Here is a 20,865-nt window from a genome sequence, read left to right as displayed (position 1 = left end):
CTAGTTGCTAAATTCAAGGCTCTTGGGATGAATGTGGATGAGTTATTTCTTATGCAATTTATCTTGAATTCCTTACCTCTTCTGTATGGACCTTTCCAAATTCATTTCAACACTAATAAAGATAAGTGGTATGTAAATGATTTGGCCAGTATACTAGTAAGTCAATGAGCCAAAAAGAAGTGGAAGAAGCCTAAAAGGGCACAAAGATAGAGCCACCTAAAGTTAATAGACGTCCTCAAGCAATTGAGGTTCATGAGAATGAACAAAACAATGTCAAAAGACAATTTTGCAAAAAAAAATTGGCATGTTCAGAAAGATTGTCACAAATGCAAGGCATGGTTCAAAAAGAAATGTAAGCATTTAGCTTGCTTATGTTTCGAATCAATCCCTAGTGTAGTTCCTTCTAATACTTGGTGGATTGACTTAAGTTTTATTGTTCATGTTTCTATTTCAATGCACGGCTTCATTACAATCCAAACTTTAAACACAAATGAAAATTTCATAATCCTGAAAAATAAGGTTAAAGTTCTAGTTGTTGCCATCATAACCTTTGGTTTGTTTTTAGATACTGGTTGTTATCTAGATTTTTTTCTTTTACACTTTATGGTCCTTCTATTTCTCGAAATTTGATTTCTTTAACTAAACTTGATCTTAATGACTATTACTTTACATTCCGCAATAAAATATTCAATTTATTTAAAGATGCCTCTTTTGTTGGTTATGGGAATATATGTGATGATTTGTATAAATTGAATCTTATTAGTTAGGGTTAAATACATTTCTAGTACATGTGGTTTAGGTCAAAAACAAAAAGCAGCATCGATTTCAAAAAGTGGCACAAATGGTACCTATATTCAAACGAAATACCAACTTGATACTTCTGTCAAGGTTCTGTCTAAATTTTTAACAGAGCTCCACGCCACCACGCGTAAAAACGTGACAAGTCCTATGACTTGTCACTATATCACAGGTGATACCTATGGTATTTATGCCAAATCCGATACCAAAAATATTAAAAATTAAATAAACATAATTTAAACCAAATTAAAACAAAAACAAGATCAAACCCAATATTAAACCCAAATCAATGGAAACCCATTTATCATTTCTCCCTAAATCAATTGAACCCCAATTTTCTGTTCTCTCACAAAAATGCAAGCGGATCATGATGTACCAACACAACTGCATTGGTGGAGGGACCGTGCTACCGGTCTCCAAGGATTTAGTTCGTTGAGAACAACAAATTAAGGTGCTTGAGTTCTTGCCTTGTGCGCTGAGATCCAAACTCAAACCCCCACCCCCTCCCCTCTTCCATCCCCACTTCCTCAACCAAACGTGGCTTCTTCGGCAGCATAGGATCTTTTTCAGTGGTGGGTTTCTCCACCACCATCTCCTCCGTCCTTGACTTTGGCAGTGATGAGGATCTGATCTCCTACGAAGTGGTCGATTTGCTAAAGAAAGGTGAGGTTGAAGAGCTTCATACTCTCACCGGAGCTTCATACTATATCTCACCCAACTCGAGCCATAGACAAGAAAGTTGATATTGATCTCACCCAACTCGAGCCATACTCGCCCGAGTTGGGTGAGATCGAGTATCAACTTTCATTTAACAGAGCTTCATACTCCTTGGTTCTAATCAAAACCAAGGATCTAAACTATCATTTGACAAGCAAGCAAAGTCTTTAATCAAGAATTTTCTTTAAGATTCCAGTCGTCATGTTCTAAGCGAGTATGGGTCATCTACAAATTTCCCTTTGTAAAGAAAATAAATAGGAGTTTGGAGCTTGCGGAGTTGTAACACATGCATGCGGCACACCAAGACTTCCACCTTAATTTCCTTTGGATCTTTGAGCCACTCGTATTTTTTAGAGGAGAACAAAAAAATTAAGGTTTGATTGATTTGAGGATTTATGATTGCTTTTTTATTGTTTGTTTAAATTTTGTTTATGAAATTTTTTATAAATTTCACCATTTGACGTGGCGTCTAAACTCCAAGTACCTGCTGTGACATAATGATACATCGCATAAAATGCTGAGTTGTGAAGTAGATGTGGCACACGGGATAGGTGTTGCGTTTTTATGTGTGGTGACATGGAGTTCCATTAAAAGTTTAGATAGAACCTCCATGGAAGTATCAAGTTGGTATTTTGTTTAAATATAGGTACCACTTGTGCCACTTTTTGAAATCAAAGCGGGTTTTTTTATTTTGGCCCAAACCACACGCACCATAAAGGTATTTAACCTTACTAGTTATTTTGTTGAAGGCCTTTTAACCCTACATCATAATGTTGGAACTAAACATAGTATGATTATTGAAAATTCATCAATCTTGTGGCATAGACAAGTGGGTCACATATCCAGAGAAAAAATAGAGAGATTAGTAAAAGATGAGATTCTTTTGAATCTAGATTTTACTAATTTTGGTGTATGTGTGAGAGAGAAAGAGAGAGAGTGTGGATTGTATTAAGGGAAAACAAACCAAACGCACAAAGAAACGTTCTACAAGAAGTGGACTAGAGTACTTCTTGAAAGTGTCCATAGAGACATTCGTGGACCTTTTAACTCACCATCTTTTGGTAGGGAAAAGTATTGTATCACCTTTATTGATGATTTTTCATGTTACTGTTATATTTATTTGTTGCATGAAAAATCTTAAGTAGTGGATGCCTTAGAGGTTTACATTACTGAGGTTGAAAGACAATTAGATAAAAAAGTGAAAATTTTCAGATTAGATATAGGTGGTGATTATTATGGAATGTATGATGGATCACGTCAATGCCATGTCCCATTTGCTAAACTCCTAGAAAAACCATTGCATTTGTGCATACTAAATTATGTCAGGTACACCTCAGCAGAATGGAATAGCTGAAATGTGTAATCGTACCCTAATGGATATAGATAGGAGTATTTTAAGTAATTTATTTTTACCCATTTCATTATGAATAGAAGCCCTTAAGACCGTTGCATATTTATTGAATAGAATTCATTCTAAAGCAGAAACAAAGTCTCATTTTGAACTGTGGATTTGAAGGAAACTTAGTTTGAGACACTTACATATTTGGGGTTGTCGAGTGAAGCTGGAATTTATAATCCACATGAAAAGAAATTAGATTTCAAAACCATTAATAGTTACTTTATTGGTTATCCATAAAAATTCAAAGGGTATATGTTTTGTTAGGAGATAAAGCGGTTATGGAGTTTTACAAAGAGTACATTAATATACATAGTTGAATACCACACTAACCCAAGGGCCTAAGCTGATGAGCATGGATTTACTTAGGTATATTAACTACTATTTTTCTTTATATTTTCTCAATATGGGACTTAATACTCACAAGGGTACTCACAACAAGTTTTATTGTCCTACACATAAAACGAAAATTGATGAAACCGGTAATGCTAGATTTCTTGAGAATGGTGAAATTAGTGGAAGTGATAAACCATGAAATGCGGTTATTCAAGTTAGGACTTAGGGTACACGTCCCACTACTTCTAAAGAAGTTGTTCTTATAGTTGTAGAATTGTTTGACAAGCCCTTTGGCACAACATTGGTGCCACGGTGTGGTACAATAGCAAGCCACCACTAGTGGCAAACCAGGTCCAATCCTAGGTGATCCACACCACTAATGATGCCAAATCGGGTCCAACCCCCCCGTGATCCACACCACTAATGATGCTGCAGGATGTGACCACAATCCATACATGGTTGCGCCGGTCACCCTAACTAATGTATTCAAGGCATCCTAAAAGTACCCTCTCTAATACATCAGATCAAGTCTTTATAATGTACACACACTCCAAATTTTGTACCTCTTTTTTCCCATAGCTGTTTGAAACACAATAATATTTTTAGTTGAGTTCCAACACTTATTTCGTACATAAGTGTTGGAACTAATGGCTCATGTTAGAATACCAATGGTTGGCCAAATAAACGGAGCAGAGTGAATGGATCGAAGCAGCCCATGGGCGTAATTAAGTTTGCGGGGGGAACAATTAGGTTGTGGGGGTATGGGGCAGCACCCCCACGGTACAGTACGGGGTATTTTAGGGATTTTCAAAATACGTCCATACAATTAGGGTTTATATATATGTTATGTACGTTATAACCTTTAATCATTAATAGTAAAATACAGCTGCACTCTATGTGAACGTAGGCACATTGCCGAATCACGTAAATCTGTGTTTCAACTCTCTCTTTTTAATTCCATATTATTCTTCATTGTTGTACATGGTAACAACAATAAGCAACGAATATAAAGGAAGTTATAAACATTATTTGTAGCGTTAGTTATAGGCTCATAACATAGACTTGTAAAAGTCATGACTATCAAAATGCACAGTTTATATAAAAATAGCCATATTGACTAATGGACTATTTATGACGGTTTCATGGGTGATTACTTACATTGACCTCGGATATATCAAAGATCAAACTTCGCGTTTCTATAAGTCATACTCTAAGCAAAACCCTAATCAATCGCTAAAAACCATAATCTTACTTTTACTTCCCAAAACGATTGATTATTCTTCGGGACAATCTATCGTTTTACCCCAAAATCATGTTTTCTCTTAATACAGCCTACCCGAACAAAATTCAATACTAACCCAAGACTCTTAAAGGTCACTCTAAAGAACACCATACTTAAAGCAAGAAAGATTGCAAATATAAATTAAAATCATCGAAGGTCTTCCCATAGTCGCATTTCCTTTGTTAAACAGCCAAGGAACATGACCTAAAATGTGGAAGGATAGGTGTTTTAACACTGTTTTAAGTTTGAAAATGAAAATAGTCTCTAAAGTTTACACATTTCAATGATTTCATGTAAGATTAAAACTTAGGTAAAATCCACTTAACCCCCTCAAACTACCGCCCAATTGACAATTTACCCCACAAACTATCAATTACAACAATTTAACCCCCAAACTACCAAAACAATGACAATGTAACCCCCCCCAATGGTAACAAAATGACGAAATTACCCTTATATAATTTTCAATAAGACAAAAATAACCTTAAAATTTTGAAAAAAAAAAATAATGGTAAAATCCACTTAACATTCTCAAACTACCACTCCAATGACAATCTACCCCTCAAACTATCAATTGCGACAATTTACCTCCTAAACTACCAAAACAATGATAATCCACCCCCAATTTTAACAAAATTACCCATACTAAAATAAAAACAAAAATACTAAAATTTATTTATTTTTTTCAAAATTTTAAGGGTATTTTTGTCTTATTGAAAATTCTATATGGGTAATTTTGTCATTTTGCTAGCATTGGGGGGTACATTGTCAATTTTTGGTAGTTTGGGGGGTAAATTGTCGTAATTGATAATTTGAAGGGTAGATTATCATTAGAGTGGTAGTTTGAGAGGGTTAAATGGACTTTATCCAAAAATTAAATTTTAGTATTTTTCTTTTTCTTTTAGTAAGGGTAATTTTGTCATTTTGTTAAAATCCGGGGTACATTGTCATTGTTTTGGTAGTTTGGGGGGTAAATTGTCACAATTGATAGTTTGAGGAGTAGATTGTCATTGGAGTGGTAGTTTTGGGGGTTAAGTAAACTTTACCTTTAAAACTTGTATATCTAAAAGACCCAAATTTAAGTTGTTTATAAAAGGAAGACAACTAATCACGATTAACTTTCTTGTATGCAGCACTAGCTATTTTCTGTAATTTGATAATTTTGTCAAGGCCATTGAACTCTAGCAATCTAGCTCAATTGCTACCTTCCCTTTCCAAGGACAAGATGCAAGGTGAGGTCAATTTTTGGTTGAATGAATTAATTACCCTTTACTAGCCATAACTTATCTAGTTTGTCAATCTCAGGCAATTTAGAGTAATCAAGTGAAATATCTCTTTTATCAATCAAAAAAATATTTGTAGGTTCTCAAGGCATAATCTGCTGCAAAAACATATATTGTGGAGGTTTCCTCTTACAATATTTTTGTTATATATATATATATGATGATGATGATGATTAACGACTAATTAAGCTGGTTATTAGTGAAGCTATTACTTTTTATAATTATGGTCTGCATCATTGCTGATCCACTGACCACACTTAACTTTTTCATGAAACTTTATTTGCCAAATTTCGTTACTTTTAATTATCCCACTAAACACCAATCATATATGCGGTTGCCACCTTGTTTGTGATCTCTTTCTTAGAAGTACTCTTGCAACTTTATTCGACCACCATGGATACGTTAGGACAAACATTTGCAAACATATGATACTCTCCCACAGGACTAGTCAACTTATTATAGTACAAAACAAAATACAAATCTTTTTTACCAAAAGGTTTTCTGGAACTTGAAAATTAATTGGCCTCCTGTTTGCAAAAACAAAAATCAAAATATTCGTCAATGAAATTTCTCTTGCTCGTTTCAACTTTTTAGTGCACCATATCTAGTAAAGCTTCTGGATTTAAGAAATTCCTTAAGATCTAGTTGTGAATTTTATTCTTTATTGCTATCAATACATTAATATACATAATTGAACACAAACTCTAGCCTAAAAGCTTAAACTAACGGGCTAAGGTTCACTTAAGTATATTAAGCATTCTTTTATTTTATATTTTCTCAATGTGAAACACAACACTCACAAGTGCACTCACAACATAATGTAGGGCTGAACATCGATTTCAAACACAGAAGGGAATTAATTTACTTATTTTTGTGCAAATTAGACAAAAGTCGTTAGACAATAACCTTTTCTTTTTCATTTTTCTTTTTTCTTTTTCTCTCTCCTGCGCCGCCGCCCTCTTTTTTTTTTCTCCTTTTTTTTTTTTTTTTTGGTCACTCAAAACACACACACACCATACGTTTCTTTTATACTAGAAAACAAAGGATTTTGTTTTGTAGCTCATGTGTTCCTACATAAGAGGGACCATTCAACATGTAGAAAAGTACAATATGTACGGTATTTAGTGCTATAAATGAGCCGACACACTCGACAGTTCACTCGATACCCACTCAGTTAAACTCGACCCGAACTCGAGTTTGACATTGTACAAGCTCGCTCGTTATTGTTGAAACTCACTCGATTAGCTAGTAACACATACACGGCTCGCTCGATTAAACTCAACGGGAACTCTTGAGTTTGACTCGTTTAAGTTGTAATCGCCCGGCTCATTAGTCCGACTTGTTAGCTCGTTCATAGATCTTGTATATATATATTCAAAATATATTAATACATTACAAAATTTTAAATTTAAATGCGTATAATAGTAATTAAGTAGTATATGTTATATAGGCTATTTAATATGTATATGTGTATGTATAACTATTAGTTAACATATTAACTAGTTAGTTAATAAACTAACACTTTGAATAACATAGTGATACGATCTAAATCTCATTTACAACATGTATGTTTGATGATATTAAAGTATTTTAGAGATCGATAATATGGGATTGTGTGTGCTTTGATGTCTTGTGAGTGTTAGGAAATCTACCAGCATGATCAATCTGATAAATAGAGAGTACGTATATGAATCTACCATGATTATGAAATAATTTCAAAGCAAAATGAAATGTTCGGAGAACAAGCTAAATGGATGAGAATCTCTAAATGGATGAGAATCTTACCTTTATGTAATAGTTGTATTTTGATTGAGTTGGAATAATATTTACTAGTTACCCTAATTTAATTTTGAGATTTAACATGTTTTCTTGTTTTGTAACATTAGAATTTAAATGTTAATCTAAACTAATTTGAAATAAATATTCTTTACTTCCAAGTTAGTATATTATATATATTGTATCATTTGTATATACACTAACGATCTTGTCGTGCGTTAAGAATACTCTCGATCCCGATCCTTCAAGTTTCTGCATGGTGACATTCCACGTCACCATAATCTTAATTAAACAATTAAATTTAATTAACTTAATAAAAAGATTTTAAGATAAATTTTAATTGTAACATCAAGAAATGTTCCTTTCTTGCTGCTTAACTTAATAACATAATACTCTCCAAGGGGTAGCTCAATTGGCTGTAGACCACGGCTCATGAAGCGGAGGTTATTAGTTTGAATCTCCATCTCCCTTCCTTTGTGGACATCTCAAAAAAAATTAAAAAAATAACATAATAAATTTAAGGGTAAAGCCCACTTATCCCCTCAAATTACCACCCCAATAACAATCTACCCACAAACTATCAATTGCGACAATTTACCCCCTAAATTACCAAAACAATGACAATGTACCCCCCTAATACTAGCAAAGTGATGAAATTACCTCTATATAGTATTTTTGTTTTTATTTTAGTAAGGGTAATTTTGTCATTTTGTTAAAAGTGAGGATACATTGTCATTGTTTTGGTAGTTTGAAGGGTAAATTGTCGCAATTAATAGTTTGAGAGGTAAATTGTCATTAAGGTAGTAATTTGAAGGGGTTAAGTAAACTTTATCCTAAATTTAATTTTTTTAATTTTCCTTTCGTTAATTCGTTTTCTTTATTTTTTATTCTTCCAACAAGACATCTCGTTCTTTGCTTTCGTACGCACTCCTTTTGATCAATATCTAGACTATTTTAATTTCAAATATATATATATATATATATATATATAGCATGCAGAATCCAAAGGTAAAGGTTGTTTCCACGCCTGTTTCGATTGCTCAGAGAACCTTTAAGAAAATAAGAAATATATTAACTGCCATGCCATGATATTTTTCTCTTTGTCTGCATGTGTGGTTTTGGCGATGAGGTGAGGTACGGATGGAATAAATGGAGTGGTTTTGGCGGGGCATGAGGGAGAGCATCAATGTCCTGGACATGTACGTCCAAGGGTGAGCATTTACATAGGCAATCCAGTTGCTTGTGAACCTTGCCCTTGTCCTTGTCCTTGTCCCACATCCAAAATTAGATGGCCCAAACAATTGAAGGTTAAGTGTTTGCCAACTAATAGGTAGTGAATGGAATCACTAAAATGCCCTTGGTTCTCAACCATTTGAATTTTAAATGGTAAGAAGAAATCAATTTTTTAATAATAAAAGCTAAGTCATGATTTATTAAAAAAAAAAAAAATCCAAACCAAGTAGCTTTAGCCAAGCTTGAGCTCGCACAAAGTTTTTAGCGGGTTACTCGAGCTATATAAGGGCTTGGCTTGAATTTACACCGTTGTCGAGCTTGAGCTTGATCCCGAGTTTCCAAAAATTTTAAACGAGCCGAATCGAGTTGAGGTTTACCTAGCTCAGCTCGAGCTCAAGCTTGGCTCGTTTATTATTCCTCCTAAACGAGTCGATCCGAGTTTGCCAAAGCTTGGCTCGGCTCATTTACGGCCCTAAAGCGGTATTTATAGAGTAATGTTAGAAACCATCTTTTTTTCCTCTTTTTATCCTCCCAATGTTAGCCTCTGTTTGTTTCAGTGTAAAATGATTTCCATAAAATGTTTTCCATTTTTTCCGGTGTTTGGTTTCTATTTTTGATAATCGTAAACCATTTTTCGAGTTTGAGCATCTCATTCTCAAGTCAACAGACCCAGTTGAGACCCCACCGAGACCCACCAAGACCCGCTCAGAACTCGACCAAACCTGCCCGACACCCCACCGAGACCTGCATGGGACTTGCTTGGGACCTGCCCAAGACCCACCTGGACTCGCCCGAGGACCCGCCAGGACTTGACCGGGACCTTGCCAAGACTTGACCAGGACCCTACTAGGATTCGCCCGGGACCTCACCATGACTTGACCGGGACCTACTCAGAACCCCGACAAGACCTGATTGGGACCATGCAAGGACCCGACCCAAGACCTCGTCGAGACTCAATCGGAACCCCACCAAGACCCAACCAAGACCTCGCTGACACTTGCTAGGGACCCGACGTCAAAAAATATTTTTGACTGAAAACATTTTCCTGTAAAACATTTTTCGATATTTGGCGTATACAAAAAAAATGCGGGATCCCAGTCGGGTCCTGGATAGGCTTCGGTGAGGTCCTGGGTGGGTCACAGAGGGTCCCGATCGGGTCTTGGCATTGTCCCAATTTGGTCCTGGCCAAATCCCAGTGGAATCCCAAGGACTCAGTTAAGACACCTCCAAGACTTGGTCGAGACATTTTCGTAATTTAGAGTTTAATATGATTGAATGAATATATATATATATATATATTGTGATTTTTCATACGCGCCAAACACCATAAAATGTTTTCCAAAAAATCATTTTTCAAGTGATTTTAAACATAATCTTAAAAGGTGATTTTTACTTCAAAACAAATGTAGTCTTAATGTAACTTTTAAAATCACCATTGAATTTGAGATATATCACATATTGAATTTTAATCCAATAGTGATTTTAAAAGTCACATCAACTTTAGGAGAATAAAACGATAGTCTCTAGCATTATTCATAGTTATATTTATATGCCTTTGTTGGTAATTAGGATGAGATTAGATGGCTTAATTTGTTTCTTGATACTGAGATTTGGTTTTGGGTTAGATCTGTTTCCGGTTTTAGAACATATAATATATAATCCTGTGTCCTGTGATGATTTGTTATTGAACTCTTGAGAGAATCAGGAATTTTGATGTTGTTAGCAATATGTCTTGGATGGACAATTACATTTTTCTTTGATTTGGATTGTCCCTAGTAAAGCCAGGTCAGTTTTTTTCTTTGTTATGGAAATCTTTAGATATTTATTGCTTTGCCTAAAGGTTCATATAATGAGCTGGTTAGTATTTAAATAACATTCAAGTATATTAACAAATTTCTGAGCTATATATATTCCTAGTTGAAAAAAAATTTCAATTACCCTTTATATATTCCGACGTTGTGTAGAAACAGTAGAATTTCATTTTTCTCAATTTTTAAAGAGAAATGATAAAAGCACAATTTTTTGGCATAACTTTGGTCCAACTTTTCTCTTATTTTTTATTTTTTAAAAAACGAAAATGAAAAATGAAAAAAAATTCTGAAGCAATAACCATCCTATGTGGTCCTTTTTTTTATTTTGTATTTTAAAAAATATATATTATATTTTTCTTCATAATAATGACCTTTTTTATTGGGTATTTTTTAAAAAAAATGATCTTTTTCTTCATAACAATGGTCATTTAAAAAAAAGAATGGTGATTATTATGAAGAAAAATACAATTTTTCTTAGAAAAAAAAATACCAAGTATAAAAAAAATGACCACATAGGATATTATTGCTTCAGAATTTTTTTTTATTTTTTATTTTGTTTTTTAAAAAAATTGACCACATAAGAGAAAAATTTGGCCAAAATTGTGCCTTTATCATGCCTCATTTTTAAATGTAAATTAATGTTATGACAAATATCCTAAACATTCTAGTAACTTTTTTGGGGGCGGCCAAAAGCACTCTCATGAGCCATTTGGAAGTGGCTGCCACTCCCATTTGACCAGAATGGGGTGGGTCGCCACCCCAAGGCCAGGGACAAAGCCAGAAAGTATTATGGATAGGGGCCAAGGCATCATTTTAGGGGAGGGGGAGGGGGGGGAGAGGAAATGGGTGGGGGAGTGGGGGAGGCAAAAATTTATTTATTTTTACCATTTAGGATAGTGGTCTAATGGCGAAAAGAAATTCCTAAAGTGGTTAGATACACATTAGGGCATGGTTTCGAATCTTTATGTCTGATTAGTGTAAACCACATTGTTTTTCATTGATGCCCTGGCAAGGCTGTGTCAAAATATGACTCAATTAAACTTGAAGAAGCTATTGCGGTTCATACTATTTGGGCCCTTCTTATGCGACTCCTCTAATGGATAAATGTTACTATAGTCACATCTAGTTAGAATAGTCACAATTAATCTCCCCTGCATGCCCTTTTTATGACAAAAAAATATTTATAAAAAGAAAGAGAATAAATATGTGAGCCACAACCAGGCCCCCAAATCAAAGCCAATAAGCAATAAGGCATCAGATGGAGCAGGCATGTTGACCCATGAACTCCATGTATTGTACGGGTATCTTGCATAGACTATTCCTACCAACCTCCATGGATACAAAACTAGTAAAAATAAAATAAATAAAAAAATACAAACTAAAGATCCGGATCCGAACCCGGATTGAAAATCATACGAATCTCAAAGCAGCAACTTTGAGATGAGACTACAATGAGTTCAAGCAACAATTTTTTGGGTAAGAACAAAAAATGTAATAAGTAGGGCCAAAAGTACATTTTGGGTAGGGGCCAATTTTTGTTCTAGCTTGGGTAAGGGCCAATTAACTAAAAAGTAAAAACTAAAATTTGACCTCCCCTCATTCCATCCCTCCTGCCCCAAGACCTATGGGGATGATTCAGCCACCCATGTGGCCAAATGACCCAAAACCAAATTTTTATAATAAGCGCTTTCTATGCATGGGAATTCTTTGCTCTCAGGGCCAAAGAATAAGTGCTACATATGCATTAGATGGTGTCTGTTTGGTGCAGATCTGATCTTAAACCTGATGAATAGTCATGGCTTAGCAAATGTTGTTGCCTTTGTTTAGCCTGATTGGTTGATGACTGTAACTTTAGCTTCGGCTATGATTTGGTTTAGAGCTTTTTGTTCTGTTTGTAAGAGTTCTTGCTCAAGACCTTTTATCAATAAATGAGTATGAAATGTTTTCTCTTTCAAAAAAAAAAAAAAATCCTTTACTCTGGGGTCCTCTCTACTTATAATTAAAACTATTTGGAAAATTTGAGCACCAAAACAATAATTGTTTTTACTTATGTCTACAATTTTGAACGATATCTGTTAAGTTGTTTTAGAAAAATTAAGTTCTATTTTAGGTTCACTTGTGAAGGAAATTGTTTTTCTTAACAGCTGATTTTGCGCCATATTAATCTCTCATAAGATTCTTGCATCAATTTTTTTTTTTTTTTTTTTTCTAACTGAATTCAGGAAATGATCACAATGGAGGATCTTTATCACTCTTGATCCGAAAAGAAGAGAGAGTAGGGAATCCTAACCAATAAAAAACCGAAAAATGGGTTAACTCCCAAACAATACATCCAAAACGAAAATAAGAATGCAAAGTTACAAACAAACAGATTCTTGCATCATTTAAGTTCTTTATTATAGGTGGTGTTTAACCCTTGAGATTTTGCTCTCTTATCAAAGTTGTATCCACTAGTTATAACAACTAGATAATCATTTAAATCAACAAGGCACATAATAAAAAAATCAGTGAATGAAACGGATCATAAGATTAGGATTTGAATATTAAGAACCTATAAGATTACGACAATTGTAATGTTACTCTTCTCACCCATTTATCACCGGCTAATGTAACACATTTTAAATGACTTGCCATTTGAGCTACATAAAATAATAATGCAGAAGCCAAGCCTGTTAATATCTTGCGCCTGGTTTTCCAGTCAAGAAATCATCCTGTTCCAATGAAACGATCCAGGCTGCCGTTTGGCATGTATTCATACACCAGGAGGAGATGCACCTCCTCATGGCACCAGCCGTGGAGTTGCAAAATGTTTTTATGCCTCAGACGCCCAATTGTGCATATTTCTGCCATGTACTCCCTTTCACCTATTTATAACAGATGACAAATGTAGGAATTATTTGGGATAATTTATGGAGGTTCAAAAATATCAATTAGATAATTAAATTAATCATTTCCTATCAATTCAACATAGTATTAGAGCCAACGGTCATGAATTCGAACCTTGTCTTCATCGTTCATATCCCATTTCAATCAAAAGAAATGCTAGGCGTACTATCAAGTGCAATGAAAACCAGTCCCATTGGATGAAATAACAAATGAAAGTTAAATATTCAAGGTGTTGGACTTTACTAATTAAGGTGGAGTTTGAACCCACACGTGAGCGGAATGTTAGAATATAAATTAAATGATTAAATCAATCAATTCATGTTAGCTTAAGCTTTTAGAATCCGTAGTGATTTAACATAGAATCAGAGTTGAGATCAGAGAAGTTGTGATTTAACAATAAAAACCCAGGAGTTAATGCTGAATGGTGGAAGCAGTGACATTAGAGATTGATTAGTTCATGATTGACATTTTATATAGAATGCCCTAGTTCTAGTAAGCCATGAATTATGGGAAAACAGAGGAAAAAACCACATGTTGATGTATGATTTCAGAACTTCTCTCAAATGGTCATGATCCACTCAGGATAGTACTTTTTACTAAACCCATATAATTAATCAAAAAACAATCAAACAGAAGTAGAACAAACCTTGTTTTGAGGTTGCTGAAATCTTCTTGACAGCAATGGTCTTCAGAGGATCCTGGAGGACACCTTTGTATACACTCCCAAATCCACCCCTGCCCAACAGGTTTTCCTTTCTGAAGTTTTGAGTAGCCTTTGAGAGCTGCTTGTAGGTGAACATCTTAGGAACATTTGCAGCACTCCTCGATTGACTTTCTATATCCTCCCTCTTCCTAATCCTCTGACTTTTCTTCTTCATCTTTCTTAGAACTAATGGAAGGATGCAAATGCAAGCCACTAAAGTCAACAAACCCAACAAAATGGGAGTAACAACAATGAACACGGTCTTGATTTTGTCATCTTCAAGCTTTTTGTTGAGGGAAGAGAATGGCAGCGGCACTGATGTGAAATCCAATCGATGACATGATGGCTCTCCGAGAGTCTCCCGGTGGCGGCGGTGAAGCCGACGAAGACGGAGCCGGGAACTGCATCGGACATGATTATTGGATGGCTGAGAACGGTCAGCAGGGGGTCCCAGAATATCCGACAGAAACATGGAACATGTTTTTCCAACCATTATAATCAATTTTGAGCTTGATATCTCTTCCACTTTTGAGGTCGATGCCGGCGTTGTTGAGGCTCATTGCTGCAACTGGATTTGTGATGCTTGTTGTGTCAATGGCAATGTGGTTTTCATCCGGGTCGAATTCATTCTGGAAGGTGTCCAGCTCCACAGCTAGTTGTTGAAATACACCACCTGCATTTATATGATAGCAAAAAAAAAAATTTATGTTCTAGTGTAAGATTTTGTAGAAAATTTATCTCTAATCAGTATTAGAAAGGTAACAATGGGTGATCAATCCATATATTATGTGACAAAATAGAATTTGAGAATACTAAATGTTTGTGCTATCTACTAGTCAATATTTTTTTCTTTATTAAGTTATCGGCTCTCCCTCATAATAACGGTCCAAATTGCTAGTAATTTGAGCATCTAATTACTAAAATCCCTAATCCATCTAAAAATTAACAACGATCCTTAAAATTAGATTGTAGTGAAATTCGAGTAACTAAAGATAGCCCCAAACAGGTGAGTTTCGCACTTAGGCTGTGTGCCACAAATGGGCTCTGTAACTCTCCTTTCTTAAACTGTTTGAATTGTTAAGGAACCAATAGAGTCTGTTTTATAGTTGTTCTTATCTTTTAGTATTATCCTTATAGTTGTTCTTATCTCTTCTCTTTAGTGTTCTAGTTGTATTTGTTTTACTTATTTGTATTGAATTAGGTCTCCTAGTTTGTATCAAGTTTGGGTTTGTCAAACTTGATTACAATTGTAACTCTTTGCCTATATATACAATGAGAACGAAGCTGAGACTTCATTCCGCCAAAAGCAATTTTCTTTGCTTTCTTTCATGGTATCAGAGCCTTACGGTTCATACCCCTCTCAATAAGATCCTTGACCCTCTCAAATTTTTGGGCCTTCTTCAACGGAATCAGCTTCTTCTCCAGGCAAATTCGCAGCTCTTCTTGCTGCCCTCAGATCACCTTTTCTCTTGCCGCACCTGCTGTACTGCACCAACATTGCCGCACTGCACCAGATTGCCGCACCTACTTTCTTTCTTCTTGCTGCACCAAATTACAGCCTCATTGTTGTTCTTCTCCTTGCCGCACTAGACCATAGCCGCATCTCCTTGCCGTGTCCTTGATACTGCACTCATGACGCAATCCAGCGACGCTGCTCTATCCTTCACAATGCCAAACATTGCGCATCTCTGTCAATCCAAGCTCGATGACAGCAACTATCTCGGATGGGTATTTCAATTTAAGCCCATCCTCAAAACTAACGGCTTGATGGGCATTGTTGATGGCTCTGAGCCATGCCCACCAAAGCTTATTCCATCTTCTCCGGACAAAACTACTCCTGATGTCCCAAATCCAGAATATATTCTCTGGGAAAAGAAAGACCAATGTATTCTCAGTTGGTTCATTGCAACCTTAACTGCTCCACTTGTGCCTACTATTTATGGGTGTAAAACCTCCAATCAAGTATGGAAAACCCTTGCCACTCGTTATGCTTCTCCATCAAGGTCTCACGTCACTCAATTGAGACGCCAACTTCAGACTCTCAGACAAGGTAATAATCCATGTGTTACCTTTATTCGAAGTGCAAAATCCTTGGCTGACCAGCTAGCTATCGCCGGCAGCCCCATCACCGATGATGACCTTGTATCCTACATCATTGGTGGATTAAGCTCCAACTACAATTCTTTTGTCATGACCTACTCCATGATAACAAAGAATACCACTATGTCTCTTGAAGAATTTCAGTCTGAATTACTTGGACACGAGCAACTCATTGAACATCAGGCTGCCATTGATGAACCACAATCCTTTGCCATGACTGCTCAGAAGCCAGGTTACAAACAAAGATTCAACAACCAAAGGAAACATTTCTCCAATTACAGAAATTCCTATCCCTCAAAGAAGACTTTCAACGGATCTCCTGGTATACTCCCAACCCCTGCTTTCTCCCAAGGAAAAACTATTACTGGAAGCACTAGCAACTACACTCCAAGAAGCAATTCTCCCAACAACTACACTCCAAGGAGAAATAACTACACTACAAGGAGAAATTCTCAACCTGGCATCCTCTCATCCAACAAACCTCTTTGTCAGATATGTGGCCGCTCCAATCATCAAGCATTGGACTGCTTTCATCGCATGGATTATTCATTCCAAGGACGACATCCACCATCTGAACTTGCTGCAATGGTTTCCCAATCCAACGATCTACAAGATGAAGATGAATGGCTTGCTGACAGTGGAGCCAATACTCACATCACTAATGACTTGGAAAATCTAACTCTGCAGCAACCATATCAGGGTAATGAGACAGTAGCAGTAGGTAATGGTAATGGACTTGGTATCTCCCACACTGGCTCTTCCTCTTTTCTTCGCTCAAATCAACTCCTACATCTTAAAAATATCTTACATTGTCCTGATGCTACAACAAATTTACTTTCAATAAATAAATTTTGTCGTGACAATAATTGCCATTTTAAACTAACTGATACCTATTTCTTGATTAAGGACAACCTCACAGGGAAGATCCTCCTACAAGGGGCAAGTGAAGATGGTCTCTACCCATTAAGGCTACAACACTTCACCAAAAATAAAGTCAGAGCATTTACTGCGCAAATTGGGATCAGGGTGTCTTCTTCAGTTTGGCACAACCGCTTAGGGCATCCAAGTCATCAAATCTTGCAGCATCTGCTTCACAACTACTACCTTCCTGTGTCTTCAGTTAAGTCGAGTCAATCTATTTGTGTTTCATGTCAATTAGGAAAGAGCAAAAAATTACCCTTTATTGAGTCAAGTCGTATTACCACTGCTCCATTGGAGCTTATTCATAGTGATGTATGGATTTCTCCTTTATCTTCAATCAATGGAAGCAAATGTTATGTTATCTTTATTGATGATTTCTCTAGATACACCTGGCTATTTCCTCTAAAACTCAAATCAGATGTTTTTGAAACCTTTGTTAAATTCAAGTGCTTGATAGAAAATTTATTTTCCCTCAAAATTAAACAACTTCAAACAGATGGGGGTGGTGAATACACCTCTCATAACTTTACTAAATTTCTGTCAACACATGGTGTTCTTCATCGAGTCACATGTCCACATACATCTCAACAAAATGGAGTTTCAGAAAGAAAACATAGGCATATCATTGAATCTGGTCTTAGTCTCCTAGCTCAATCCCACCTTTCTTCTAAATACTGGGTTGAAGCTGTCAGTACTGCCGTGTATCTCATCAATAGATTGCCTACCCCTACTCTCCAAAATTCAAGTCCTTTCACCAAACTATACAATAAGGAGCCAGACTACACCTTTTTAAAAACTTTTGGTTGTGCTTGTTATCCTCTCTTAAGACCCTATGCCAAACACAAATTGGAATTCAGAAGCAAACAATGTATCTTCCTTGGATATTGTACCCACCAAAAGGGTTACAAGTGCCTTGATCCCATCTCCAATCGTGTATATGTCTCTAGACATGTTATTTTTGATGAATTGGTGTTCCCTGCACAGAATAGAGCAGCATCTTCATCCCCTAACGGATCAGATCCTTCCCCTACAGGTATTGTTCTTGATCATTCTCATTTTTACTCTATGAATAATTCTGACTCTAATACTGTTCAGACCTCACCCCCAATCACCTTGCCTTCCCCAGCACAAGTACCTATTCTAAACACTCCCCTGACTACCCCTACTGCCGAATTACTACCACCTACCCCTGATCCTATCCCCCACCTAGATCAATCCTTACTTCAGCTTTTGCCTGCACCTACTGAACCAGCCTCTCCTCATATTGTCACAAGATCTATGACTGGAAACTCCAAACCTAAGTCTTTTCCAAACTATCAGCTATTCCTATCCTTAAAATCAACCAAGCATCCACTAAAATCCTTTCATGCTACACCCTTGCCTTCTATCCCTACCACATTTGCTCAGGCTGTTTCTAACCCTAAATGGTTTGCTGCAATGGAAAGTGAACTTCAAGCTTTAGTTGACAATGGTACTTGGTCTCTCTGCCCTAGACCTTCACATCGAAACATCATCAAGAATAAGTGGGTTTTTCGGCTAAAGGAAAAATCAGATGGCACTATTGAAAGATACAAGGCAAGACTAGTGGCCAAGGGTTTCCAACAAAGAGATGGTATTGACTACACTGAAACCTTCAGTCCAGTTATAAAACCAGCCACTATACGGATCCTACTATCCTTAGCAATCCACTACAATTGGCCCCTCAAGCAATTGGATGTCTCTAATGCCTTCCTTCATGGTTACTTGAATGAAGAAGTCCTCATGGAGCAGCCTACTGGTTTTGTTGATGCAGCTTTTCCAGATCATGTTTGTAAGCTCAAAAAGGCCCTCTATGGTCTAAAGCAAGCCCCACGAGCTTGGTTTCATAGATTGTCACAAGCTCTTCTCCATCTTGGTTTTGTTGGATCCTTAGTAGATACCTCTCTTTTTATGCTTCATCAAGGCTCTGTTCATATTTACATACTGATATATGTTGATGATATCATAGTAACAGGTACAGATTCATCTATCATGGAGACTCTCATCCACGGCCTTCAAATGGAATTTAAGTTGAAAGATCTTGGTTGCCTTTCATACTTCCTAGGCATCCATGTCCTTCGTGACAAAACTGGCTTGCATCTAAATCAAGGTAAATACATTATTGATTTACTTGATCGCGTGCAAATGCTTGGAGCAAAGCCCTATGCCGCACCCTGCACTTCAGGCAAGAAGCTCACCAAGCTTGATGGTGATACTCTACCAGATCCCACAACCTATCGTCATATCATTGGAGCTCTACAATACTGCACACTCACAAGACCTGACATAGCCTACACTGTCAATCAATTGTGTCAATTTCTCCATTGTCCAACTACAGAACATATGAAGGCTGCTAAAAGAGTTCTAAGGTATCTCAAAGGCACACCAGATCATGGCCTTCACTTCACTTCAGGTCCTCTTCAACTTCAGGCATACTGTGACTCTGACTGGGCAGGGGATCCTCTTGATCGCAGATCCACTACAGGGTATTGTGTTTTCTTCGGCTCCAACTTAGTATCTTGGCATGCCAAGAAGCAGCCTGTTGTCTCGAGATCTAGTACCGAGGCTGAATATCGTGCAATGGCCATTACAGCTGCTGAACTCTCATGGCTTCGAATGCTACTCAAAGAATTGCAAGTTTCTCTCCATGATCCTCCTGTACTCTGGTGTGATAACATAGGAGCTATTGCTTTAGCTTCTAATCCCATCTACCATGCTCGTACCAAGCATATAGAAGTTGACTACCACTTCATCCGTGAGAAAATTCTTCACAAAGATCTTTGTGCTAGCTACATCCCAACTCAAGATCAATGTGCTGATATCTTTACAAAGGGCCTTACCTCCTCTCGATTTCTTTTCCTCAGAGACAAACTCATGGTTACTCCCCCTCCCATTCGTTTGAGGGGGGCTGTTAAGGAACCAATAGAGTCTGTTTTATAGTTGTTCTTATCTTTTAGTATTATCCTTATAGTTGTTCTTATCTCTTCTCTTTAGTGTTCTAGTTGTATTTGTTTTACTTATTTGTATTGAATTAGGTCTCCTAGTTTGTATCAAGTTTGGGTTTGTCAAACTTGATTACAATTGTAACTCTTTGCCTATATATACAATGAGAACGAAGCTGAGACTTCATTCCGCCAAAAGCAATTTTCTTTGCTTTCTTTCATGAATTTCAATAAAATTTGAACTAGCTATTTTCCTCCGAATCCCATAAAAACAATTATATATCAAATATGGTATTCATTGTACATACGAAATAAAACTAAGATTATATAAGCGACTCTAACAAATTTTGACTCTAATTTTGACTAATCCTTTTAAAATATAGTGCAAATCCAATTAACATTTTTTTTAGTCGCTACATTTTGTTTTCATAATATATGCAATTAATTGGTATTTTGAACGAATAGCTACTATTCAATCCGTTAAAGTATTGATTAAATTATTAAATTTACGTTTTTACCGATAAAGATTTTTAGTTAGAATCTTGTTCACATGTGCCTTAATTATTATTTTTTTTTTTTTTTTGACATGTCCGCACAAGAGGGGAAGGGGATTCGAACTAGTGACCTCCGTTTTATTAGGCGTGGTCCCAACCGATTAAGTTA

General features: G+C 36.3%; 1 protein-coding gene and 1 non-coding gene across 2 annotated transcripts; both read right to left on the bottom strand.

Moving 5' to 3' along the window:
- Positions 1-11,834: 11,834 nt before the first annotated feature.
- LOC148583587 (small nucleolar RNA snoR100) lies at positions 11,835-11,946 on the bottom strand. The gene has a single exon (XR_015909262.1). It is a non-coding gene; the product is annotated as a small nucleolar RNA snoR100 (small nucleolar RNA).
- A 1,392-nt stretch (positions 11,947-13,338) lies between these two features.
- On the bottom strand, positions 13,339-15,719 carry LOC148583586 (putative L-type lectin-domain containing receptor kinase S.5). Its single transcript, XM_088510457.1, has 4 exons — positions 15,617-15,719; positions 14,692-14,894; positions 14,165-14,648; positions 13,339-13,496 (listed from the first exon to the last, which is right to left on the bottom strand). Exons 1-4 carry the CDS (start codon positions 15,717-15,719, stop codon positions 13,339-13,341), a joined length of 948 nt encoding a protein of 315 aa, XP_088366583.1.
- Between the last annotated feature and the right edge of the window lie 5,146 nt (positions 15,720-20,865).

The sequence above is a fragment of the Corylus avellana genome, chromosome 9, assembly GCF_965113065.1.
Source record: "Corylus avellana chromosome 9, dhCorAvel1.hap1.2, whole genome shotgun sequence".
NCBI classification, from domain to species: Eukaryota; Viridiplantae; Streptophyta; class Magnoliopsida; order Fagales; family Betulaceae; genus Corylus; species Corylus avellana.
The sequence above is the reverse complement of the archived record's forward strand: the minus strand, read 5'-3'. Positions and strand labels throughout refer to the sequence as shown.

Coding starts and splice junctions, on each gene's coding strand:
- LOC148583586 (XM_088510457.1), bottom strand. CDS start 15,719: ATGTTGGTGCAGTACAGCAGGTGCGGCAAGAGAAAAGGTGATCTGAGG. Junction 14,895..15,616: donor AGCTGATTCCGTTGAAGAAG/GCCCAAAAATTT, acceptor ATATAAATGCAG/GTGGTGTATTTCAACAACTA. Junction 14,649..14,691: donor GTTGGAAAAACATGTTCCAT/GTTTCTGTCGGA, acceptor GACCGTTCTCAG/CCATCCAATAATCATGTCCG.